At 42.1% G+C, this 27,259-nt stretch overlaps 1 protein-coding gene across 5 annotated transcripts in view; it reads left to right on the top strand.

Moving 5' to 3' along the window:
- CNNM2 (cyclin and CBS domain divalent metal cation transport mediator 2) overlaps positions 1 to 27,259 on the top strand; it is a 1,049,463-nt gene that overhangs the window by 749,838 nt on the left and 272,366 nt on the right. For 4 of the 5 annotated variants that reach the window (XM_078643677.1, XM_078643678.1, XM_078643674.1 and 1 more), the window contains exon 3: positions 11,636 to 11,773. The exons of the other annotated variant lie outside the window; for it this stretch is intronic. In XM_078643677.1, coding sequence (XP_078499803.1) covers positions 11,636 to 11,773 — 138 coding nt within the window. The remainder of the gene's footprint in view (positions 1 to 11,635; positions 11,774 to 27,259) is intronic. 5 annotated transcript variants of the gene reach the window in all.

The raw sequence follows: 27,259 nt of genomic DNA, 5'->3' as shown, positions 1-27,259 counted from the left end.
TTCATCGGTACCTTTCTACGTGGAGACGGATGCCTCCGACCAGGCGATTGGTGGTGTGCTATCTCAAAGGCACAAAGAGACGGGTCAACTACACACAGTAGCTTACAGGTCAAGAAAATGAACGCCGGCTGAACAGAACTACACGATTACAGAGAAGGAATTGCTGCCCATTAAAGACGGTTTCAAGGAGTAGCGCCACTATCTTATGGGGGCCAGACACCAAGTAACGGTCTTTACCGATCATCGAAATTTAAAATTTCTGAAGTCTGCTAAGACCTTAACGCCAAGACAACTCCGGTGTTCATTGTATTTTGCTGAATATGATTTTGTGATCACTTACAGACCGGGCACTCAAAATGGAAAGGTGGATGCCTTATCTAGAATAGGAACTGATGATCAAAGATCTTTAGAAGAAAATCAAAACATCATACCCAATTCAAGGATAGTCTGTGCTACTACACCTATTACCTTTGGTGAACAGATTGCTCAAGTCATGAGTCTGGAAGACATGCAAGAATGGGTAAAAGAAGAAGAGGGCAGAGAAATCAAGCTTCAATTACCTTACCACAAAGGAGCATTGTATATACCAACCAAAGGATTGCAAAACCAAGTGCTATATGAGTGCCATGATAACCTGTTGGCCGGTCATCAAGGGGAGGCTAAGACCAAGGAATTAGTGAAAAGACACTACTGGTGGCCATGCACGACCACTGATATTGAAAACTATGTGAAATTGTGCGACATCTGCGCTCAGGGAAAATCAGAACGGCAGGCCCCAAAAGGACTGTTGCAACCCATTCCCACCCCTCCTGGTCCGTGGCACACAATCACTATGGACTTAATTGTTGATTTACCTTCCAGTCAAGGCTATGATACAATATGGGTAGGGTAGATGTTTCTATTAAAATGGCACACTTTTTGGCCTTTAAAGGAGTACCAACTTCCAAACAGTTAGCAAATTATTTCAGTACTCATGTAGTCAAGGCGCATGGAATTCCGAAGATTATAATTTCAGACCGGGGTTCTCAGTTTCTGTCCCATTTTTGGAAGTGTTTTGGGGATAGAGGCTAGATATTCCACCAGTTATCTCCCTCAAACTGACGGACAAACTGAGAGAGTCAACCAGGAATTAGAGCAGTATTTAAGGTTATTTCTTTTGACGCAGGGTGGAGACTGGTCAGATTATTTGTGGGCCGCAGAATTTGCACACAATAATGCAAGGAATGTCTCAACAGGTTATTCTCCATTTTACCTGAATTATGGCAGACACCCAAATTCTACTGTTAAACACACAAACATTTCTGTCCCAGCAGTCCAAGAATTATTTACTCATTTAAAAAAGATCCAACAAGACGCTTCTCAGAACTTAGAACTGGCTAAAAAGAAATATAAAATCTATGCAGATAAAAGAGGAGAGAAGGTCCCAGTTTAAAAGAAGGAGAAGAAGTATGGTTAAGTACAAAAAATCTAAGGTTGAAGGGAAATAGGAAGTTCCTACCTAGATACATAGGTCCTTTTCCAATTGAAAAACAGATAAATTAAGTAACCTATCGTCTGAAATTGCGTGTCAAAATGAAAATCCATCCAGTTTTCCACGTTTCTTTATTAAAAAAGACATCACCTGAGTTGCGAAAAAACTCACCACCAAAACCCATCCAATTAGAGTCTGGAGTAGAATTTGAAGTAAAAGAAATTTTAGACTCTAAACTAATGAATGGAAAGCTGTATTACTTGGTGGACTGGAAGGGCTACGGTCCGGAGGAACAATCATGGGAAGTGGCTTCAGATGTTCATGCTCCCCGGTTGGTGAAATCTTTTCATAAAAGATTTCCAACAAAGCCAAATGTAAAAAGACCTCCTTTGTTGGGGGGTACTGTCAGGCCTCCCAACATTGCAACTGGACACATTCATGCTATGTGTTCCCTGAAAACCAAACTCTGCCGGGCCAAAGAGAGACATTCAACACTAAACCGCTGTTGGAGATCACTGATTCAAGAGCGGAACCTTAAGATGGCCGCCGACTCGCGAGATGATTCAGAGGTCTAGTTGTTGCATTTTCTATAGGTGTCTGCGGTTAGGTGAAGCGCGTGCTGTAAACCTAATGCGCACTTCACCTGAAGTATTTGGAGAGATGGTTGTGGTTTTTGAGTTCCTAATCCTTGCCCTGTTTCTTCCATTTGTCGCGTTTCTTCCATTTGTCCGTAACTAAAGTCAGACTTCTTCCGCTCCCATGTTTTCCCTTCCTTGCCCAATTTTCTAACCCCGAGTTCGAGTTGCAGCATAAGAAAAGGAGAATTTAGTCTTGGCACACCTCATCCTTCGGAGAGTCTTCCTGACAGGAACTCGAGTGACATTGTCAAAATCTGAGAAAGAAGAGAAGAAAGCAGATAAGTGAACCCTGCGCAATAAATGAAGACGTGCATGTTACGAGAAAAGTTTTAAAGAGACAATATTACTTAACGAATAAGAAGCAATTCTGAGAAAAGTTTACGAATTAATAGATAATACTTACCCAGTCTAATCATCACAGAAGCCAGTAGTAGAAGAGAAAACCTGAAAAGGAAAAGAAGAAGTTAGAGCTAATAATAAGAGCGACTAGTTAAACACAAAAAATTTTTAGCAGATCTTACAAGAAGAATACCTAGTTAGGAGCAACCAATTTCTAGAGAAGGTAGGAATAGAGAAAGAAGAGAGAGCATCAAAGAATAGTAAAAGAAAGAATCATAAGAGATTAGAGTCTAACATATATATATTTACAGATAATAAACCTCTGGAAGTAAGGTCCCCTAAAGAAACAAAGATAAAGAACGAAGAGTAGCACTAGCCTCTGGAATATTAGGTAAGGATAGATAGCAAACGTTAAAGGAAAATTAGAGAATAGAATAAAGGGAGAGATTTAACCAATTTATTTCTCTTGGTGCATTAGGACTACAAGGCTTCAGTCATTCTACAGAAAACACAAGAGAAGCTGAAAGAGTAGTTCCAGAGCAGTCTCTTCTTGTTTGTTATTTTATCCAATTCCCCTTTCCCCCCTTGGGGGTCCTAGAGGGTCAAGTTATCTACAACTGACCCTGAGTATCCTTGAGGTGGAGTCGGGAAAAAGGCAGCTACCTGCTCCTGTGCAAGTCGTGGTAAGAGTTCACTTTTAGTCTTTGACAGGTGCTCATCTGGGGGATCTGGAGATCAAGGGTCTTTGGTCTCCGGAGGAAAGGTTGTTTCACATCAACCTGCTGGAATTGCGGGCGATACGTTTACCTCTCAAGGCCTTTCTTCCCTCCCTTTGCAGTCGGTCGGTCCAGGTCCTGATGGACAACACTACTGCGATGTGGTATATAAACAAATGAAGGGGTAGGGTCATATCCTCTCTGCAGAGAGGCTATCGACTCTGGTCCTGGACTCGGGACCAGCAGATTTGTGTTATGATAAATCATCTGGCAGGAGTTTTAAATGTTCACGCGGACAGTCTCAGTTGGCGCTTTTCGGCCGATCATGAGTGGGGTCTTCATCTGGAGGTGGTCCATCTCATCTTCAAGATGTGGGGGTTTCCTTGGTTGGACCTCTTTGCCGCTCACGAGAACGTGCACTGCCCATTGTTCTGCCATCTCCAGTTTCCGATGCAGGGAGTCTTGGGGGACGCATTTCAGTTGGAATGGAGTTCGCAGCTCCTTGACTCGTTTTTCCCCATACCCTTGATTCACTGAGTTCTGACGAAGATTCGCCAAGACCGAGCCCAAGTCATATTGATCACCCCGGATTGGCCAAGAAGGGTGTTGTACACAGATCTACTTCACCTCTCATCATACCCTCCGTTCCATCTCCCTCTCAGGGCAGATCTCCTTTTGCAGTCGCAGGGGCAGGTTCTACACCCCCACCTCCAGAGCCTGCACCTTAATGCTTGGAGATTGAACGGGGCAACCTGAGTACTTTCTCTCTCCCACCTGATGTGATGGACATTATTTTATCTTTCAGGAGACACTCCACCAAATCTATTTATTCCTCCAGGTTGTCAACATTTGTGAGATGGTGTGGAGAGAGGTCTATTGATCCTTTGGAGGAACATTTGTCTGATGTGCTGAGTTTCTCTTTCTTTTGCCCAGCAGGGTTGTGCTATGGCTACAGTTCAAGGTTATTTGTCAGCTTTGTCGGCTTTCCTTTCTTTAGCGGACCAGCTGTCTTTATTTAAATCTCCAGTTGTTATGAGGTTCATTAAGGACCTCACCAATAGGTTTCCTCCTATTACCTTTGTTATGCCTCAGTGGGGTTTAAATCGTGTACTTACTTTCCTTATGGGTTCTCTGTTTGAACCTCTTCGTAGTTGTCAGTTGAGGCTTCTGTCTCTCAAAACGGTCTTTCTGATCGCTATTGCCTCGGCCAGGAGGCTAAGTGAGCTTCAGGCCCTTAGTTCCAAACCTCCATTTTTGACCATTCATGCAGAAAAGATAGTTCTTAGGACCAGGGCTGCTTTCCTGCCTAAAGTGGTTACTCCTTTCCATCTTGGGCAATCCGTTACCTTACTTACCTTCTATCCTCCCCCTCACCCTTCCAAAGAGGGGGAGAGACTTCATCACCTGGATCCTAAGAGAGCTGTCAATTTCTATCTGGACAGAACCAAGGATCTGAAGCTGTACGATCAGCTCTTCGTGGGCTATGTTGGACGTATGAAGGGCAAGGCTGTTCACAAGCGGACTCACTCCAGGTAGACCGTCTGGTGCATCAAGATCTGCTACAAAATAGAGGGAGTTGAAAGAAATTAGTTTCCAAATAAAAATTTGCCTTGCAGACAATGTTAGAATTGTGCTTTAGAAATGCGTTTGAGCTGAAGCAGAATTGTTTTCACATATAAAATGACTGGTACATGTGCCCACTTCATAAAGTGAAATAATCCTTATTAAAACTGCAAATAGATATATTAATCCTTCATATATAGAGAAAAGTGTGCTTACAAAATGTTTATGAAATCTTCTATATATATATAAAAACGAATGTATGTCTGTCTGTCTGTTTGTCCTTTATGCATTCATCCGATCGCCATGAAACTTTGGGAGGTTGTTGAGTACACTCCCGCGAAGGTTTCTGGCATAATTTTTTTTAAATATCATCCCCCCAGGGCCCTCATAATCTTTCGAATACTGATGTACGCACCAGGCGGAAAAACTAAAAATCATGTATCCAGAAGCACTCGAATAAATAAATCGAATTAAAACGACACTTTGAAATGTTTTCCATATTAAAATGAATACGTTTCAATAAAAATGACACAATGTAAATTGAATGTTATCATAATGAGTTTCCTTGAATTTCCTTTCTTCGGAGATCGCAGCAACGCGCGACGGGTAAGCTAGTAGTAAAATAAAATGTTTTGTACTAAACTTTCATTCTTAAATGTGCACTTTTGGTTAAGCCTCAAAGCCTTTCTCTTTCAACTCTTGTTCACTGCTTAATAGACATTTATTGGAATAATTACCTAGCACCAGCATAGAATGTACTGCTTATATCTTACAAATGTTTTAGTAAAGGCACTTTCCCTAAAGGGTTGTGTAAGCGTACTTGTGATGTTGGTATTAAGGGGCTCTGGATCAGGAGATAGGTAAAATCATACTAATACTATTGCAATCATTATTGCTGTTATTATGAAAACATGATATATTTACACTTGTTTCTGATGCAACAGTTCATTCTTAAGTCAGAACATTGATAATTCGCTGTAAAGGATTAGCAGACGATCTTTAAAGCTGTAAAGAGGTTTTTTTCTTTATTTAGATCTTCTTTCTCTCCTTGTTAGTACAATTCCCTAATTGACAATCCTTGACGCTACTCTGTGTTCTTCTAAAATGTTAACCCTATTTATTCTGTAACTCTCTTCTCAGACCTAGGTTAGTCTTCTTTAAAACAAATAACTAAAACAATTAACATCTAATAGGCACAGTTCATAATTGATCTTTTTTGCATTAAATGTGTTCCCACTTTGTTTTAATTGAGCTTACAAATAACAATGTCTCTATTATTTCAAGGGGGTTCTAGCAGTTCAGGAATCACGTTGGACAGATCTTCCAAAATCACATTTAATGCTACATTTAGGAGATAAGACCATTCAGGTGCAGTATATCTTCGGCAAGGTACTCAAGTTGTCCTAGACCTCCTTAGAACTTGATGATTTGGATCGAGTGAGCCTTCATCCTCTGTCTCATCTCTTCAGAAACTGTTACTGGAATTCGTACTTTTAATAAACTTCTCTTTAGTCTCTCTTTTCTTGGACACTTTGCATGACAACGTATTCTTCTTGTCCCAGAGCTCGTTCCTTCACCGGGATCTTGTTCCTTCACCCTGATCTTGTTCGTCTCCGTGTTCATTCTCACAGATCTCTTCCGCATGCGGACCAGCCTCTGGTACATCACTTTCTGAGACCTTGGTGCCTCTTTGCGATACTTCAGGAACTTTAACTTGCCTTTAAGCCTGCTGATCTTCACCCCTTTCTTCTCCTAGTACTCTCTGCACTGGAGTAGGTGCCGGTGCTACAGGTCTAGGTGTTCTCTCGACTGGTGGTGCAACCACTAGTGTCCTTCTCTCCAGATCATAGACCAAAGACACTTCCTCTGGACCATTCACTCTCCTGGTGTGTTAGGCATGAATCTAGTTTGGAATCCCACCACATTTACCAGCGGAGTTCGTAGTCAGTATTATTTGGTAGGTGCCTTTCAATCTGGGTTCAAGACAAGTCTTCAAAACATGCTTCTTGATCCCAGTCACCTGGGCTGAGGTAGTTGCACTGTTCTTGGTGAGGGTCTCGTGTAGCAGCTAATACCCGAAGAGAGACGGAACGAACCACATTAGCGAGTGTCTTGTAGTAGTCGGAAAAAATATAATTTGTGATGTTCACTAGGGTATTTGCAGTCACTGCTGGTAGTCTCATTGCCTTCCCTATCAGAATTTCATGGGGTAATAATCCTCTCTTCCTGTGTAGAATACTTCAGGTACTCATCAGCACCAATGGTACAGCAGCTGGCCATTTCAGTGAAGTTGAAGCACAAACGTTTGCCAATCTGGACTTTATTGTTCCATTCATTTGCTCAACTATGCTGACACTTCTGGTTTGTAACTGCAATGTAGTTTCTGTTCAATATGTAGTGCAACACATGGCATGTTCATCACTTCATTGTTGAAGTGTTTTCCTCAGGAAGGACCAGCAACCCAAATCTCGTTATGATCTGTAATAACAACTAGCTACAGTGAGACTATAATTTCTTCTTGTTGGGTAGGCTTCCACCCATCTTGAGAATACACAAATGATTACTAGGATATGTCGCAACCTGTTGTACACAGGCATCTCAATAAAATCCATCTGTAATCTGTTGAAAGGACCATTTGATCTCCTTATGTGTGTGCTTCTAACGTGTTTACTTCCTACGTTGAGCTGTTAACATGTGGCACACCTTCTGCAATTTTCATCAACAATCACTTGGAACGTGGGATTAAACCAACTTTTTCAAATGCGTTTCACCATGTCATCTCTCCCTAAATGTGTGTAACCGTGGTAATATCTGATCATTGGAAACAACAAGCTATCAGGTAACACTGGCCTTCCATCAGCTGACAGCCAGATGTTGTTTGCATTCTTTACACAGCCTGATCTGATCCACCAATTTTAATCTCCTTCAGACATATTTTCATGACCTCATTTTAGTTCTTTCCAAGTGTTAGTTATTTCTATCATCATTGTGAAAGCACTTTATCCCTCATAGGGCCATATGTAGGTGGCCAAATACCGGTCGGTAACGGCTGATTTCGGCCGTTACCGACCGGTATTTTGATTTTCAGATGTAGGTGGCCAAAATATTACTGATTCTGTATATTTACCGAATCGGTAAATTTACCAAATCTGTAAATTACCGATTCGGTAAATGTACAGAATCGGTAATATGGGATGTAGGTGGCACTGGAAACAGTGCCACAGGCCCTTAGGAATTCGTTATTTACCATGAAATATGATGGCATGGTAAATAACGAATCCCTGTGTACATGCACATCTGTGCATGTACACCTGTGCCATGTGGCACACAGACATGCCCTAAGGGCATGTCTGTGTGCCACATGGCATACAAGCCAGAAACAGGGGTGCAACAGGGTGTCAAAGTGACACCCTGTCCCCCTTGTAAAATCGGTAATTTTACCGATTCGGTAATTACCGAATCGGTATTTGCTATTGAATCCTATGGGCTTCAAGGCCCATAGGAATCAATGGCAAATACCGATTCGGTAATTACCGAATCGGTAATTACCGATTCTTACAGATTCGGTAATTGTTACAGAATAATTACCTACATGGCATTTACCGAATTGTAAATACCGAATCGGTAAAATTCGGTCTTTACGATTCGGTAAATGCCATTTACCTACATATGGCCCATATTCGTTTATGAAACTTCCTTAAAAATGAGCATGCTAGCAATGCACAATACCTGTCTACGGAGTTAGCGTATCTGTTGCCCATGGCAACATACCTGCAGCCTGTTTGGTGTCCTGGACATTTTACACCAGCAATTGTACTGGGTAAATGCAAAGCTTTGAGCAAATCCTCCACATCTTGTCCATTCCTGATTGACATTCCTGTGGAAGTAAGGAAACCTCTCTGCTAACCATATTTGCACAAAGTCATGATTTACGCCAAAACCATACTGGCTGTCAGTGAAGCTGGTGATTCTCATTTGCACAGTTAGTCTACAAGCTCAAGTAAAGGCAGTTAACTCAGCAACTTGTGCAGAGGAAACTTATTAAAGGAAGGAAACTTCGATCACATCATTTATAGAGCACACTGCATATGCTGCTCTAAGTGTGCCTTCATTTCTATACGTGCATAATACAAGGCAATAGCAATACGACACTTCCAATGGGTCAATGGATCGGACAGAAGTAAGACCACCCTCAGCCAGTAAGCAGCTCTGCTCTCATTCTGGGCAAGATACCAGGAAATGCAGTACACGCGATACTACAGTGGTAATCAAGGGAAATTGGATTTTTAAACTATCCATCTAGGAATGTGAGTGTTATGTTATATAAACCAAAGCATACTGCTGGGCAAAAACCAAATGGCCTTTTAAATCCTTTTAATTAATCTTTATAAATAAAATAATTCTTCCCTTTTCCACCATATAACTGGCAGCCACATATCTTTTTTAATGTAGTGTCCTAACAAAGTATACACCAACCCTGAGGAAGATCTTCAAGACAAACAACAGGTCTAATGTGAAGAGCAAAACATGTCGGCGTACTACAAAAGTGGCCAGGGGGCGCATATCCCCATGAAAAGATTAAGTTACTAACGGGTGAACCCAAAGCAAATGTTAATATTCTTTAAGATTGCGGCGTTAGAATATTTTTTACTTCAACCCCGACCACATAGAGCCACATTCTACCCTTGCGATCAATTGTTTGCGGGAGCATGATATATCCCCAAAGTTATTGTTAGAGAATTTTCATTTAGACATGTATGTTTAAGTGTTATGTCTGCACAGGCACTGCATGTATGGAATCGACATGTTGAAATATTTTTATGTCTAATTTGTACTACGTGTGTATTGTATGAATATTATACGTTTTCACATTTGCAGTATGAATTTACATGAGGAATGACTAGATAAAAAGATTTTATGACAAATCAATTCTTGTTTTGTGTCATTTTATGTCAGATCATGTCTATTGTTTGTATAGATACCTCTTTGGAAGAAGGGATACAAACATATATGACACCAAAAATCTACGAATACAGTATAGAGAGGAGTGACAGGGAGTACATTAAGAAATAGATCAGAGACCTTAACGTACGTGTAAAGGCTACGCGTTTGCCCAAGTAATGTATCTGTTTATGGTGTAGGGGATACTTTGCTGTATATTTCATTTCCTCTCAGGCATGAACCATCAACAAAAAGAATATGTCATGGCTCATTTAGTGGTTCATCCTTAATATCAGGTCTTGGCTTTGTGCATAGTTCAGGGACACTTAGGCAATCATGATCAAACTCTTCACAATTATCATCTTGTTCAATTACAGGCATTAAAGTAGAAACATTCCAAACATTGCAACATTTGATTGTAATATCCGACGTGAGCAAACTCTGCTCATATCGGGTAAGTCTGTTGTGGGTAAGGTACTGAGTTTTGGTCTTAGCAGTAATTCCACTGAGCGTGGGGCCATGACAATTAAAGCATATCCCATCACTATGTTCTCACTCTTTTCCAGGCTAACACTCTCCACGGCTACTGCCTTCAAACAACCGGGTAGTCCTGCCACTACAGAATCACGTGTGGTAGAAAAATAAGCCGCCAGTCTTTGGACTTCTCCATGTTTCAGTGTTAAAAACGATATCCACTGTCTACAGTAGTCAGCCACCCCTCATAACATCCTGATCTCTCTCTGTTCTTGATGGATTCATCTGCAAGATGGTGTCCACTTTCTCTGGTGACACCTTCCCGACTCCTTTTATAATAACATGTCCCAGATATTGAACTTCTTTTTGGCAGTACTGCAGTTTACCTGGAGACACTTTGTGTCCGTTTTTTGCCATGTGGTTCAATAATGCAATGTTTTGGTATTTACAGGCATCACAGGTATCTGAGGCTACCAATAGGTTGTCAATATACTGTACAAGGGTGGACTCACAAGGCATCTTCAGGGACTCAAGATTTTTTCGTTAAGATCTGATTGAAAATTGAGGGACTTTCTGTATACCTTGAGGAATGCCACATAACTGTCTTCTATTGGAAGGCAAGGGAGAATAAGTAATGGCTATCTTCATGCAAGGTCACTGAGAAGAAAGCCTGGCATGGATTAATAATTGTAACCATTGTGCAGTACATGGAATTTGGAAAAGTATAGTAGTAGGAGTTGGCACTACAGGACAACAAGGCACCGCTATTTCATTGATCTGCCTTAGGACAATCCCATACTTGTAATTAGGCTTCTGCAACCCCATTATAAATGAATTCCATGGGTTCCCAATCAACTATTTTAGTATCCATTTCTGAAGCATTTCTTTGATTACTGACTGTATTCCTGCAATGGTCTCTGGGGACAAATGATAAGATGATGTTCTGGGAAAAATACAATTCGGTTTAAATTTGTTTTGGACTGGATCTACACATTTTATAAGTCCAATGTCCTTCCCTGTAAAATCCCAGACTTCAGCTTTTGCTGTGTCTCTGCGATCTTCTGGCAGTTCAGGGATGGTCAGTAGAGGGAACATTTCTACTTCAGTATTTCTGCTTAACATTTTAAATTCCACATCAACATCATGAGTCTGGAATGCAACACTGTCCAGTGTGCAGTATATTGTACAATTTAACGTACCTAGCTGACACCAGGGCCTCCCTTCAGGCTCTAAATGAGTCCCTCTGTGTGCAATAACAATGTTATTTTATGTTTCATACTATTAACTTATACAACCGATTCTCCAATCAACACCAATCATTCTTGTGCAAGAATGTAAAAATGTGCTTTGTGATCCACTAAATGGATAAATGTTTAGAACCTTTTGTAAAGTTCGGCAGTTTTGTGAAACCCCAAACTTTGTATTCTTTCATGTCTGGTAGCTGCAACATGTGAATCTGCAACCCTTCTCAAATATAATACCGTTCCTCACAGCCGATAACAGGACGAAAAAGAAAGTGACTCATCGAGAGCGGAAGCAGGACTTCTCAGCCTTCAAGCAAGCGGACAGCGAGATGAAGGTGAAAATATCACCACAGCTTCTACTGGCAATGCACCGTTTCCTAGCAACAGGCAAGTGCTGGCTTATCACAGTTTGACATCACTAGCAATCCAGAGGCCAGTTTCTCACCGGAGATTGGAAGTATGCGATGGGGCAGCGGTTTGCAAGCGTGAGCAAGTATAACAAAGCTTTTAGTTAAATGTTTTTTTGCATCTCTTGCATTTCAATGAGTAGTAAGTACTTGTACAAATGTTGTTAATGACAGCGGCCTTCTGTCCTTTGAAGATGTAAATTTATGGGAGTTTGGTATTCAGCAAGTTTTATGCAAGAATTGGCAAAGCCATCAAGTAGTACCACGTTTTTGCTATATTGGTGAAGGTTGAAATGACAGGAGTAGGTGTTAGTTCTTTTAATTGTTATTTACGACTTAATGTACAGTTGAAGTAATGCATATATTTTGAGAACGTTTGTGTTTTTTGTATTTGTGCCTGCAACAATGTAGTTTTTTGCGCACCTTTATAAATGAAATATCCTTATTGCAGTGCTTGACGTCGATAAGGCCTGGAAAAAGCAAGTGTTGCTGTTACTCAAATTAATTAATGAATTTATTGGTCACGGTAGAATGAGAGTCCAAGATAATTTAATTTAAAGTATTTCTGAAGCACAAATGTTTACCCATGGGCATGTTGGCGCTAAAATGGTCGATGCTTCTACGATTCAGTGTTAACGAAAGAGCCATGCCTTTAACAGCTTCGTAAAGTTGAACAATGATTTTTCTATTCATAATGTACTAGGCAAACTATTCCACATTAGCGCTCTGGCTACTGAAAATGATACTGCTCCTAGGGTACTTCCACGGAAAGTGGGCTCTTTTACCAAACTCTCTTTTTCCAAATGCAGGCTATGTCTTGGAATGTATGGTATGAACCTCTTGGTTACTGGGCCTATAGTTGTGTAAATGTTTTATGAACAAAGCATAATGACTTGAACTTGATTCTGTGGGACCCAGGAAGCCAATAGAGCTTATCTAAGCCCATTGAAACTGAATCCAATTTTCTGATCTTCAGAACCTCTAGCAGCCGCTTACTGGTCCAATTCTAACCTGCTCAACAATTTAAATGGTAATCTACAGTAGACTGTGTTGCAGTAGTTCAGCCTGGCAGATGTAAATGATATTAAAAGTGTGCCCAATCCTCTTCAGCAAACTGAATGGAAATGTGCAAGTCATTGTCACTGCTTTTAGCTTCTCCTCTTTAGTTAGACCAGAGTATCTGATTTTCAAGGGTTTTCACCTTCTCCCCTAGAATCGTATTCCGTCCTTTAGTAGGGGCCCATAAAGCACTGTTTCACAGGGAAGACTGGCAAAAATGTAAGAAGATTTTAGTCTTTCAGTCATTCAGCATACAGCCTCATCCACCTTTACACCTCCTACAAGTAGTTTTTCAAAATGTAAGCTAGGGTTACCATCTACTGCAAAAATAATCTTTGTGTCGTCTGCTTATCTGAGTGTGGTAAGTCTGAAATGTTTGATAACTTGTGCCACAGAGGTTATATATAGATTGAAAAGGAGGACTCCACAAGACAAGGGTTTCAAACTAGACAAGTGCTGGCCTAGTTCGACTTCCACGGTTTGGTCAGACAGAAAGCTGTCAGACCACTATAGAGCGAAGGCGCCATTTATACCATAATTCACCAGGGATTTCAGTAAGCACCTGGCGATTATCCGTATCAAGTGCCACAGATAAATCCGGTAGCATGAATGGAACAGAAATTACTCGATCGTCGTGATGTTGGAGATGATCTAAGCTAAAATGGCTTTGCCGAGATAAGTAATTGTGACTTTCAGGTCATGTCAGCAGTCTGGAGAGAACGTTTAACGCACTGAGCCATTTTCTCAGCTATTATTTAATGCTTGCTGCATGCCAGATGTAGTAACCATGGATGACAATATTTAAAAGTAATGTCGGAGTCATTACTTCCGTAAACACCAGAGTATCTAGGGGATTTTTCCAAAGAGAGCTGAAAATGAAACTCTTAAGTTTTAATGACCAAAGGCTTGGGACGTTCATTTTCGGCTATCATTGGAATAATCCCCTTTTTGTGTGAATAATTGAAGTTGGAGGGGTGCCCGGGCCTATTCCACTTTAGTGATGTATAAGAACTTGACTTCCTCAACCCTTCCTCGTCCCAGTTCTTGCTTGAGGTGTTTCCACGCTCCCCTAGGCGCCAGGTGCCCTAAATAAAAAAAAGAAACAAGCATTTGGAAAGTTAATTGGTTTAGCTATTTTTAGAGAAACGATTAAATTGATATTTTCATACCGCTTCAAAATCTCTAATTGGAACTTTCCTGATGCAGTCTGCAACAGCTTAGGCTGCTACTACATGTCCTTCAAGTTAAACATTGCTTTCTGTAGCAGGCCTTAGTATCTTGTTTGCAAAGGTCCCATATGCATAACTTGCCCATTTTGTTTATTAATAAAACCACCACTTTAGTGAAGGTGTAAAAAGATGCACTACAGAACGGGAATAAGTTTAGATGTGGTAGGTATCAGGTATGTAGATAAGGTATGGTACGCTGGTAAGTAAGTTAATGGCAGTTAAGATGTAGGTATGGTAGGTAATATGTGTGTCTGGGCATGGTAGGTAAGCAAATATAGTGGGCAGGTGTGTATTGTAGGTTGTCATGATAAGTTGGTTATGAGCGGTAGATAGGTGGTTCAGTAGGTATTAGCATTCTATTATTAATAAAGCACAGCTTTGTCGCATACTGATGAGAGCGTTGTTATATTTAAAGCTGTAAATTGTTTGTTTGTTGCTTCTAATTCTCAGCATGAATAATGAAAAATCTATTCATGTAGAAGGTAGGAGAAGAAAAAGAATAGTTTATCACAACAATGGAATGAAGGTTCATCTCCTCCTCCTCTTCTGCTTCTTCCTCTTCTTCAGCCTCTACCTCCTCTCCTTCCCCCTCTTCCCCCAAAAGTGCATTAGCAGATTTATGTTGTTGCTCAGAGAAGAGTGACCTTACGACAGAGGATGAAGTGAGTGTTGAAAGTGGTCGATCCAGTACTTTAAGTGCATCTTTAAAAAAAAGCTTCTTCATATCTTCACGAAGTGGTAAATAAAACAAATTAATGCACTGGAGCGATTAGTGAATATCACTGTGCCTTTATTTTACGACAGTCTTAAGCATACAGAGAGCAAGCTGTAAAGCCAATCAACAGCAATGGAAATGGCGCTGTGCCAGCATATTAAATACATCCAAAAAGAGCACTGCGACTCAATTTTCCAGATTTATGCTTTTGAATCTGCAGTTTAACAAAAGGACTGCTTGATCCCATTGTCAAAGTCTGATTCGAACAATGTACCTATCCTTTGCTCAAAATGCCATGGACTTAACTGACATGCCTATCATCTCTATGTGAAACCATGAAAAATACTTACAAGTTTATGGCTGAGGAGGACTGACCCGAAGCCCAGTCTCTATATTTCTTTATACTTATTTTTGTTGTATTGATGACAAGAGCTCTCCTAACACACAACTAAAGATGCCTGTAGCATAACCTGAATGACTAACTACGCTCCTTCTCCTTCCATCCTGGCCTTTCCCAAAGAACAGAAGTGTGTAAAGAGGGAACCGGCCCCTAATCACGTCTGTTGTTTTGTTGCATCTCCGCCTATAGCACCATTGGGCCCTGGCTTAGTTGGACCGTTTTCTAGCATTTTCTCTTTCCAGATTTGCTGCGTCTGTGTGGCGAGGTTGGAGTGGCGTGCATGGTAGCCTTTCCGTCTCCTTTTGGTTACTTAGTGAAGTGGCTTTGGCGTCCTTAAGGGGCTTGCCGTCTGGTTCTGATCTGGATGTTGGTGTCCGCCTAAATGTCTGGCATCTTTTAATTCCAATGAGGCACTTGTAATGAGACAGATGGAACACTGTAAAATATACTTTTTTTTTTATTGAAGTTTTATTCTTACATCAAATAGAAGCAGAGGAAAAGGGAAAAACAGTAATAATCATGCGGTAACCAAAGTAAGAAGCATACAAAGGATTTAGAAGGTATTTGTACATAAGGAAACGGTGGTCGTCAACTGCCTGTTTTCCAGTAGATGGGTTTATGTCCGTATGCAGTCATTGAGCCAGTTTCTAAGCGCCAGTGATGCAATTCAGGTGCACCTTTCCCAGAAAAAAGTATTCAGCATCACACCCATGTTCTGCATGGGAGCAGACATCATGGATCCCCAGAAATGCTACATGTCCACATGGGATTCAGAGGTCAGATAGGAATTTTAACTCCCGACTTGTCTGTGTCTGTCAGGTGGCCATGGCGCGATATACTCTGAAGGGGTTCCAGATATTTTTGGGACGTGAAGTGCATTAAAGCAAATGTCTCGATCCCGTTGTTATGAATTGTCATTTCTTGCAACCATTTCGAGCTACTGGGGACCTTGGTCTTCTCCCTGAGCACAGCCACTCTCATTTTTAGGTCTTGGCCTGCGAAAGATTGCGCACATGCGCAGTCGAGCTGGCGAGATTTAATGACATAGAGTATTTTCCACTAGCGAGGTTAAGCCCCGCCCCTCTTCTCCATCGGCTGGCTTCACCGTTCATGCTAAACGGTGGCCAGCCATTGTAGAAAAGGTCCTAGTGACGTTCTTCTTTCTCTGTAAGCCCTGTCCTTTTCAGACTGGCTTACTTGACTTACCGCTGTCGTAAACGGTTTCTTATCTTCTTTATGGGTCCAGATGGCTCCATAAAGAAGATAAGGAACCTTTTATGCCAGCAGGAAGTCAGGGGCTTGTTCCGAGCGTTTGTTTTTGTTGAACTCACACACGGGGAGAGCTCTTGTGAGACGTGCACATATCTCAGGGGCAGGCACAGCGCTTTATTCTACACACTCTGCTGCAACAAGGCAGAGAGAGAGCAGACACTTCCGTATATGTTATGTTATGTTATGTTAGCCGTTTTGTAGAGCGCACAGCTGCCCCAGCGAAGGGGCGTCCCGGCGCTGCCCACGAGAGGACACAACAGGAATATACCAGCCTGAGAGGAAAAACAAAACTAGTAGAGACTAAAGTGAAGGGAACAGGAAGGTCTTGATGGCCTTCCTGAAAGCAGACAGACAGTCAATGGCACGGATATGTACCGGAAGGGAGTTCCACAGCTTGGGAGCGAAAGCACGCCCACCTGTCCTGGAGAGCCTAATTTTGGGCACAACCGTCAAGTGAAGTTCTGCCGAGCGAAGAGGGCGAGAAGGAACATAGTGGGTAATCAGGTTGCCCAACAGGGCAGGGCTCGCGTATTTCAGGATTTTAAAAGAAAGACAGAGTATAGGCACTTTATACACGGTTTACGGCAACATAGCTCCAAGAGCCTACCCGGCTCTATGTGCACTTCTTCTAACCACTTTGAACTCACAGCTGAAGATGTGTGTGAGTTCGCAGATCCCAGGTCACAGACTTGTGCCAGTGTAAGCATGTTTATGTCTCAGCCTCTGCCCAACAAGGGCACAGTGAGCTCTGTGTTCAGCGGCGCGTGGGGGAGGGGCGCCCTCCCTGGGCCATGTGTTTGTTATTTAAAAATGTGCAGCTTCAGTAAACGGTTGCACGCATTCACGGAGACGCCAGGAGATGCTCACTTTGCCACTGGATTCAAGCAAACCGGGCTGAAGACGGCTGAAATGCCAGAAACCGGTCCTCTGAAGCTTGTTTCCGGTCCAGGGAAGACATGGCTTGGCAGTTTGGGCTGCACTGTTCCCATGAGGCACAGGGTCAGACTGATTTGCATATGGCCATGTCTGAACTGGGGTGGCAGAGTGGGCTAAAGAACGGTGATGGATTAAACCCAGATCTGTTGACTGGGTGTGAGTGTTTGATTGATTCAGATGCTCCGTCCATCACCATCCCCTTTTGTACCACAACTATTTCAGCAGCTGTGTTGTGTTGTGCCTCGCACTGTGTATGCCTCGACAACACACTGTCTTTGCTAAGGTGCACCGTTGTGTTTTTCTTTTGTACACACGTTGTTCTCTTTTTGAAAAAGTAGGCATTTTATTTCATAAGAGTTCTTTTTATTGGGGTTGTGCTGAAGTTAAAATATGCCCCTGGTTATTTATATACAAATTACGAGATACGGGGACCGCTATAATGGTTCACTAACACCAGTAACACGTGCAAAGCAAACAAAAATACAAATATTGTTTTGTGGAGTCCCGGCGCAGTGGGCGGTGCCGAGTAGAGTTCATTTAACAAAACGGAGCATTCTTAAATGCGCACCGAACTGTATCAGGGACGTCCGGGGTACGTAGGCGCAGCCCGGACATCTGTCTGTGCAATCCAATAAAGTGTTGCCCATTTCAATGGCGTCCAGCCTGGTGACAGCGTCAGAAAGAGACTCCAAGCTGCACCGTTCATGGTTGCAAGTTGGCGGCCTCCGGAGGAGAGTTTCATGCAACGTGATCAAAATATTCGCCAATTAGCATTGGTGTGCCAACCAGCAGGGATCGGTAGAGCCGATCCCGTGCCTTGCCTGATATTCCAATGCCTTCGAGAACTTTAATGACAGGTAATCAGGGAATGCTTAGCTGAAGGAAGCGTCGCTTACCACTGTGGCACAACTGCCCACATTCACACTCTTAGATTGTGGGTTTAGATAATTGAATAAAAACTGCCTGTTTAATATTAAAGGGAAACAGTGGCGACACGCTTGACCATACTCCTTTCCATAATCCTTCCTGTGCATTGTTCTTTCATTCAAGCACTCAATCTGGCACTGTTTCCTACTTAGAACAACACGATACTTCTGTGTAACCAGGGACTGGAAGCAGCGTTATGAGTCCCTGGATTTTTTTTTTTAAATGCTAATAATGTTTATTGTATTAAAGACTCCAACCCACTTACTTTATTTACCCGGGACTATTAATTTAATGTCTTCAGTGACCTTGTGACCTAGAAATTGGTAACTACACAGCTCCTGCGAGTCTCTTTTTGGTGCACAGCAATTTGACGCTGTCACCCATACTCGCAACTTCTATTTCCATGATAGTCACTTTGTATGTACTGTATACATGTTACCCAAAAGGCTGTGTGTGGCTGTGTGTGTGTGTGTGTGTGAGTGTGTCTGGGTGTGTGTGTGTGTGTGTGGCTGTGTGTGTGGCTGTGTGTGTGTGTGGCTGTGTGTGTGTGTGGCTCTGTGTGGCTCTATGTGTGTGTATGGCTCTGTGTGTGGGGCTCTGTGTGTGTGTGGGTCTGTGTGTGTGTGGGTCTGTGTGTTTGTGTGTGGGTCTGTGTGTTTGTGTGTGGCATTTGCGACAGATTAAGTTATTGGCATTGTAAATGACAATCCCATTTATCTGTTTTCAAAACCAACACATAAATAAAAATGTTGTAATTTACAATGCCAATAGCTCTAACTTTTGCAAAGGCAATACCGTTGCATTGTAAAGGTAGAAAGGGAGATTGTAGTGAAGCAATTTATACTCTGAGAGATTTTTTACATAAACTAATAGAGTCATTCGAGGATTGGCCTCTATGTGTTGTGTAGTTATAGCCCCAACTATTTGCAGGATAGTTAGCCAATATGCATGTATTTGTGGACACGCCAAGGCTAAGTGCAGAAAACCAACATATTCTCTCCCACCATGGACGCATTTTTGAGAGCCGGTAGGATTGGTTCTCCACTGACCTTCCAGTGATATATATGCCATGTGTAGAAATGTCTCCTACCAAGCCAACTTTGCCGAATCCGAGCGCTTGAGTCTGCGAAGTGATATGATAGTATATAATCTAGAGACCCACCTAGTAGTGTTGGATGAAGTAATAAGGTGTGTCAGCAGGGGAAACTCTGACGGTTTGTCATGGAAGCCAGGTATTTTGTCCCTGATGGAGTTGCGTAGCCTCGCATAAGTGATAATATCCAGCACCTTGAAGTAACCTGTGGAGCAAAAAAGGTGCAGCGAGAGAAATTTAACATCTGGGTACAAATGGCCAAATTCCGTCAAGGCCATGTCGGAGAGTGTTTTATACTATGTGTTCTGCTATAAAGGGTAGTAGGGGTTCTGTTGAGTTTACGTGCAGGGGAATACAAAAAGGTCACACCAACCCTGTGGTGCAACATCCTCCATGCCCAACAAGTGGTCTGGGTGTCAGTAAGGAGGCCAAAGAGATTCCTTTTGTTTGGTCTTGATCAGGAAGTGAATAAGGTAGGTCGGCATCTGATTTGTACCAGAATTGGGAAAAGTGGCATTGGGCAGTATAATAGTACATCTCAGGGTCTGGCACTTAAAACCCCCCTTTGGAGTATCGAAGTACCATGCTATTCTGGCAGGCTTGCGTGACCAAATCAAAGTGGTCAGAAGGGCAATGAGGGTGGTGAAGAAATGTGTGCCCAAGGATATAGTGATGTTCGTGAATAGATATAATTGTTTAAGGAGGACAACCATCTTTATCAGGGTGATGCGTCCCTCCGAGGGTAAGGGGAACTTTAGCACCGTGTCAAATTGGTGAGGCAGTTGATCGACAACTGGGCCATCATTAAGTTGCACCGTCTGAAAGGGAGAGCGTTGGACAATTATTCCCAGGTATTTAATAGAGTCGGTGGCCCAAAAATGGAACTGCCTTGTCTCATCCCCCTGGCCACCAGAAAGGAATTGTAAGTCAGACTGTTGAAACACAGAAATGTGAACATGTGATTAAAGATACGCCATAATAATTAAGCTTAAGTAGAGGGTGAAACTAAATGTTAGTATATATGTCGTGATATTCTGGTGACAATGAAAAAAGCATTAAAAACCAAAGAAATACTAGAGTATTTTTTATCTCTGACAGTCACAATCCTTCTGAAGCATTGGTCCAGATAGAGTTTCTAAGGAGATTAATAATGCATCTGGCTTCATAGCAGCCGTCTCAATTACCTTTTGTTTTTAATTAAAAACTCCTTAACAAGTTATGTTACGTAATACCAGCAGTTCGCAATACCTTCACAGGGTTAAGTCCCAAACACATACCTATACAAAATATAAGACTCAGCAAGAAAAGCCCATCATAAAAGGCACATTTAACCCAGAGCCCCATGGTAGGAGATTATTTTAAGTTCTAGACACAAAACTGTGGAATTCTTTGCCCTCAAACCTAGTAAACTCCTAAATCCTGCAATGCTCAATATAAGCCTCCTCATTGAGGTTTGCCATTTGTCTGTGAAAATCACTGAGACTACTCCCTCACTCTTTGATGAAAGAGGTGGCACCATGGTCAGCAGTGTAACCACTGCTGGGGATAAAAACATAACTTTCAAAAGACAGAGCCCAATGCTAATCTACTACCCGGGATGGGGCTGAGAACAAAAAATACTTCCTCTATACAGTTACCAGTAGCACAAAGTGGCATTCTGTCACAAGCCAGTGATTAACAAAACAACTAAATATATACAAAGTTCTATAATTAGTTGCAATAATCAAAAGTGCTCACCTAGTCCACCCATCCCTCATGCTTAGCACTACCCACAATCTATGTATACAATAATTCAATTCCACAGTGACCAGAGCGGATGGACAGACAATCAGTGAGTCTTTGTGGAGCCAAGCTCAGAATATCTGACCTTGAGGACTACACGACTGACAACCGGAAGAAACTCTTAAAAATGGATAAACAACTGTTGTCTGTCGCAGCTATAAGCGAAGACCTTCAGGTGCACTCCAGATGCAGTAACCTAAGTATCATGGACATAGCTGAATCTACGATCGCTGGCCGGATGGTTGCCTATGTGGAATCCCTTCTCATTGATCTGTTAGACCGCAATAGCTTCACTGCTTTATTTTCGGTCGAGAGGGCTCATGCATCACTGGGCCTGCCTGCACTGCCTGGTGCACCTCCTGGAACGAACATAGCTCGGTAGCTACATTTTTGTGCCCACTACACCATCAGGGCTCTTCATCGTCCCTGACCACTGTCTTGGTTCATTAGGCGCACAGTTAATTTGCTCATATGAAATGAACACACCCCGGGCTCAAATTCTCCATGCTCTATCCGGCCCAGCTGAAGATAGACTTGGATGGGAAAATCCACATATTCCACACTGCCAAGGTAGGCACGTTCTGCATGACAATGGGTTCTGCAAAATCCCAGGGGCATTCTGCCGGGAACTCTCCATGACACAGGAAACCACAAGACCTCGATGAGAGAACCTTTACTGCTGACAGAAGCTGCTAGAGCGCCAATGGGGCTTACTGATCTTCCTCTCTTCGGATTATTAAAGCTGCCCCCCCCCCCCCCAATAACTGCTCCGAGATCTGACTCTTGCTAATAAACCCTGATAGGTTTCATGGGTGACAAGGCTCTAAAAGTTGGGGTGTTCTCTGTGGGAGCAGGTTGGCTGGAAGTGAATTATCTCATACGGTCATGTTTACCGCTTTGATGTTCAATATTGTGCTTATGCATTCCAGTACTCCTTCGTTTGTAACTATGATCTACTATTTTATGTTCCCCTGGCGCCATATTCCACTTTACGAAAATTGTAATTTGGCTGATATGGAATATTCGGCGTATCAATGATCATTGCAAGGCCAAAAGGTATTGGCATATTTGGATAGATACACAGTTGACATTGCATTTTTGCAGGAAACTCACATATACCCCAGTTTTTGCAGCACATTTGCCCTTACATGGGCATAGTTACTCCTCGTCATACAGTAAATCAAATCAAATCAAAACCAAACTTTATTCGGTTTTCGCATTTAAAACCATAAAAGTTACCAATACATGAAAGTCCATAAAAATGTGCACAGTTCATCTCGTGATAATCCTAAAACAAACAAAGATCTATAAATACAGAGTTAAATACACATTCCCTTTGACCATTCGGTCGAGACAAGACCTAGCCTTCATAGAGGATTTTAAAAAGCTGAGAACAAAAGGAATACAATCTTCCTGTAACATTTGTAAATAAATGAGTGCAGGGCGGACCTGCTTAAAATTCAACCTCTTTAAAATAGGGGTACAGTCATAGAGTAAATACTCCGGATGGGTCTGCCTATTGATACAACCACACAATCTGTTCACCCTGCACCAAAGTTTGAAGATACAGAGGGGTGCTGCCTCGTTGTGCTGAGCACCTTAAATTCACTTTGATTGGCTATGTACAATGTCTACGCCCCTAACATCGATGGCCCAGCCTCTTTTAAGAATATTTTCACCAAGCAGAGAGATCTCAACACAGACACCATGATATGGGGTGGAGATATGAACCTGGTCTTACATACCCAGCTAGACTGCACTGCCACCCTCCTTACTGATAATGAGGACATAGTGGTGGAATTTGTATGCTATTACACACGGTTATGCTCCTCTAGCAAGACACAATTGATGTATAACATTAACGCATACCTTGATGATGTCACTTTATTTTGTCTGGAGGGCTGCTGCAGACAGTTCCTCTTCCATCCTATAGAACAAGACAAAGTGATTTCGACCATTACTCCTTTGGCGGGTGGAAAAGCCAGGCTCCAATGGAGTAACCACAGACTTCTGTAAGGCGCCACACCTCATGGCAGTTTAATCTGAGATACTCCAGGATGGGGATCTTCCTCTATTCATGCGCAAAGCAATCATTTCCTTCCTTGCCAAACCTGAGAAAGACCCACTAAATACAAATCATCTCGCCCGCTCTCCCTTATTAACTGTAGCAAAAAATAATAGGTACAACGGTCGTGGCCACTAGGTTTTCCCTTCTTTTGGCATGTATCGTATCTCCCGAACAATCAAGCTTTGTTCCACACAGGTCAGTCACCCTAAACTTGTGTACACAGTGTGCAGTGCTTAATCATGTGAACCCAGAAATCAAAGCAGTAGCTGCACTACCAGACGTGCAGAAAGAGTGACCCTTCTTGTGGGGAAACTCTGAAAAGGTATGGCATACCGCATAACATATTTACTATGACAAAGCTTCTTTATTCCAAGCCAATGGCTCTGGTGTGTCAACTGTCTGACGTACAGTGCCTTTCTGTGGCCAGGGGGACGAGACAAAGCTGTCCCCTCTCACCTTTACTATTAGTACTGGCCATGGACCCCATGGACAACTACAGGAGAGGCATGCGCAAAGAGGTCTGCAATTTTGCCATGTCTATATACGCGGACGAAATCATACTTTTTGTAAAAAATACATGAGACAAACATTGCACCGTTGATCCAAGAAATATTTCTATTTTGGGTCAATTTGAGTATCTGCATTAACTGGGCGAAATATGATTTTTTTTTCCGATCAGTGATGGCCCATGGATTAAAGGTATTACCACCTGTTCCATGGATTGTGGAGTAGAGCACCAATGGATTTGTGACACCGAACTTGGGGCCTAATTACAAGTTTGGTGGTATATTTGACTGCCGAACCTGTGGTGGCGGTCCACCCGCCGTATTACGAACAGGACTGATGCTACGGCCTTTATCCAGTGGCGGTGGTGCAGCGGTCAGAGGCCATAATATGCTGCCAATTCAGCTGCTGCACCGCCAAGCATATTATGAGTTTCCTCACCGCTCCAGTTTTCATGGGATCCGCCATAAAAACTGTGGTGATTAGGAAACTAAGGGGGCCCTGCAGGGCACCCTTGTGCCTCAGGGCCATGGTGATGCATGTGGCCCCCTGTATGCATGCACGTCCATTCCTTCACGGCATGGACCTAACAGTCCATGCCATGCAAGAACCTGCTTTGGCGCTCCTATTGCTGTGCCTTTCTAAGGCTCACCACCTGGGAACGTCAAAGCGCTGCCCGCAAGACCAGGAAAAAACTCCTAATCTGGCGGGCGATGTCAGTACGGCTTTAGCAGTGTGGGAGCGGGGTGGTTGCGTGGCGGCCCGCTCTCACACAGCCAAATTCGTAATTAGGCCCTAAGTCCGAGACTGCCACCTCCTTCAATACTAGCTCTCTCTCTCTCTGCTGAAAAAAATCTTATCAAAAGTACCCATACATGTAAACAACGTACAGCAAGACCTGCACATTCACATATCTCGGTTTTAATGGTGAACACGTTGACAATAAAAAGCGATGGATTGTAAGCAAACAATTGAATGTGAGGTAAATAATACCAGTATTAGTCTATTAAGCACTAACTTAAAACCAATCCAGCAGGCTATTGAGAGCAGGAACAATTCTGTTTGAAGTATATTGTACTCTCCTTAGATTTTTTTTCTAGGTGCCCTTTTCTATTAGAATTAATGACTGTAAGACAAATCACCTTAAGGAGTATGTTTAGGAAGCAAGAGGATTGTTATACATTTGCCATCAAATGGAACAGTTTTCCTCTCGAGGTTTATCACTTTGTGCTAATTTTCTCCACTAGGCTTATCGCTTTTGTCTTGCTTTGTTACAGCACTTTCTGTATTTGAGTGAGGTTTTGGTTGTCACGTATTAGTTTTGTATTGGTTTATGCATTTTTTTCTAATGTGTAACATTCATTATTATTTAATATGGACATACTACATATATACATTTTATAATTAATTAATACAGTTTATTTTAATTAACAAAATTCTATGTTGTGTGTGTCTCTACCCATGCGCTTTTGAATTTGTTCAGTCATTTGGTCATCATTGAATCTACTTTCGTTTGACTTTGATTGTCATATTCCTTAGCTTAATAATGGAAGATTTATATATATATATATATTTTGTATTGTATTGTATTGTATTGTATATTGCACTTATATATCGCAGACTGCCACCCTTCGGGTATCCTGATGCTTTTTAGAAAACCTAATCAGATGGAAAAGGCCGAAAGCCGGGCTGAATATGGGGCACAGGAGTCTCAGATTTTAGCGAATAGCCAGGTCTTTAAACTCTTTCTGAAGCGCATCAGAGAGTTGGCTTGCCTGATGTTCTGGGGCAGCTCATTCCACAAACGGGATGCTACTGTACTGAAAGCCCTGTCTCCCATCCTGGATTTCTTGAATCTGGTAGTTGTTGCCAGACTCACACTGGAGGAGCGAAGGAGCCTAGTGGGCTTATAACATGTAAATCTTTCCTGCATTGATGGGGGGCCCATACTGTGCAGTGCTCTGTATACAATGCACAGTGATATAAAGGTAACTCTGTCCCTTATCGGCAGCCAATGGAGATCTTTTTACTTAGTCACAACAGCCTGCACGTTTGCTTGCACTTCTCTAAAGGTTTTGCTTCTTTGTTTGGTGGGGTGATGGACCTTTGTAATTTGCAATGTTTGCGTGACCAGTCCTTCTAAAAGGATGACGTTAGCAAGGTTGCCTTAACTCTACTACCAGCTCACACTCTTTCCTACTGTTATACAGTACTGCCAGAAACCAACCATATGACTAACTGCTAATTACATTTAATGATCCTGTGCCAAAGCCATTTGATCCTGCAGTTTTCCCGCTTTGTAGTTACTTAATTGACAAATGTTTGGGGCTGCTCTGTCCTTAGATTTTGCTAGGTTTTGTCTGTAAGTGTCCCAAATGTGAGGTTTGGTAGGAAATTATGGATGACTTTCTGTGCTAGTATCTTTGCTATATAAAGGTCCTTATGGCAATAGAATGTACGTTTGTCACATCTTCTCTTTCTCCCAGACCCATTTCATCTAGTATACATGGACATAGATTTTTTTTACCACTTCTACTTCAACTGGCCAGAAGCTTTCCAGTCTTGTCCGAAACACATACATATAACATGAGACTGGTTTCATTCTCCTTCTAACTTCTAAACACCTGAAGTTTAGGAGCACACGGTAAAACCAGCGTACTGTGCATTTACTGTGAGGGTAAGATATATTTTTTCACAACATTGAGGTATTTAGAGGCTTTTTTGGAGCGTTATATGCCATAAAACCCACATTGTAAACAATTGATTCCATTTAAATAAAGTGTGGTTAGACTACTAACTCACATTGTGTGTCTTTTGTCAATGTACTTCATGGCTTGATTGTTGAAAATGTATAGCCCTGTCAAATTGTTCGCCTGAAGCTACGTATCTTTCCATTCTGCCCCTTCCATGGAGAGAAATATTCTCATACAAAAGAAAGAGGTTGAAACCAGGCAATTATGCTTTTATCTTAAAAAAAACAATAATATAATATGCATACAGTAGCATGTGTCCACTGTCTGTATTAGCATTGTAAGGATTATTTTAGAAGACATTGAAGTGAATGATGGAAATACTTGATGTAGTCAGAGGCACCAGTGTTACTATGGTCACATTCCATGTGTTCCAACAGATGTTTTTTTAGCTCGTCTAAGCCTTTATTGCCAGAGTTATCAACATTGAATGGCAAAAGGAATTTCATGAAGTTTCATCTTGCCCTCCGGTCTTTACATTTTGGTGGCTAATGATAATAATAATGATAACACAGTATTTGTAAAGCACAAACTAATCACCTTTAAGGGTCTCAAGGCGCTGGGGGCCATCAGGCAGATTAAACGAGCTTTGCCCAGAGTCACAGGGTGCTGGACTGAGCTGTTGCCGGCACCGGGATTCGAACCGTGAGCCCTGTTGTCCGGAGTAATTCGCCCTGGCCCAGCGCCACACCTCTCCCAAAGACAGTAACATAGGATTTTGCCAGTAAGGA

The sequence above is a fragment of the Lissotriton helveticus genome, chromosome 5_1 (assembly GCF_964261635.1).
Source record: "Lissotriton helveticus chromosome 5_1, aLisHel1.1, whole genome shotgun sequence".
NCBI classification, from domain to species: Eukaryota; Metazoa; Chordata; class Amphibia; order Caudata; family Salamandridae; genus Lissotriton; species Lissotriton helveticus.
The sequence above is the reverse complement of the archived record's forward strand: the minus strand, read 5'-3'. Positions and strand labels throughout refer to the sequence as shown.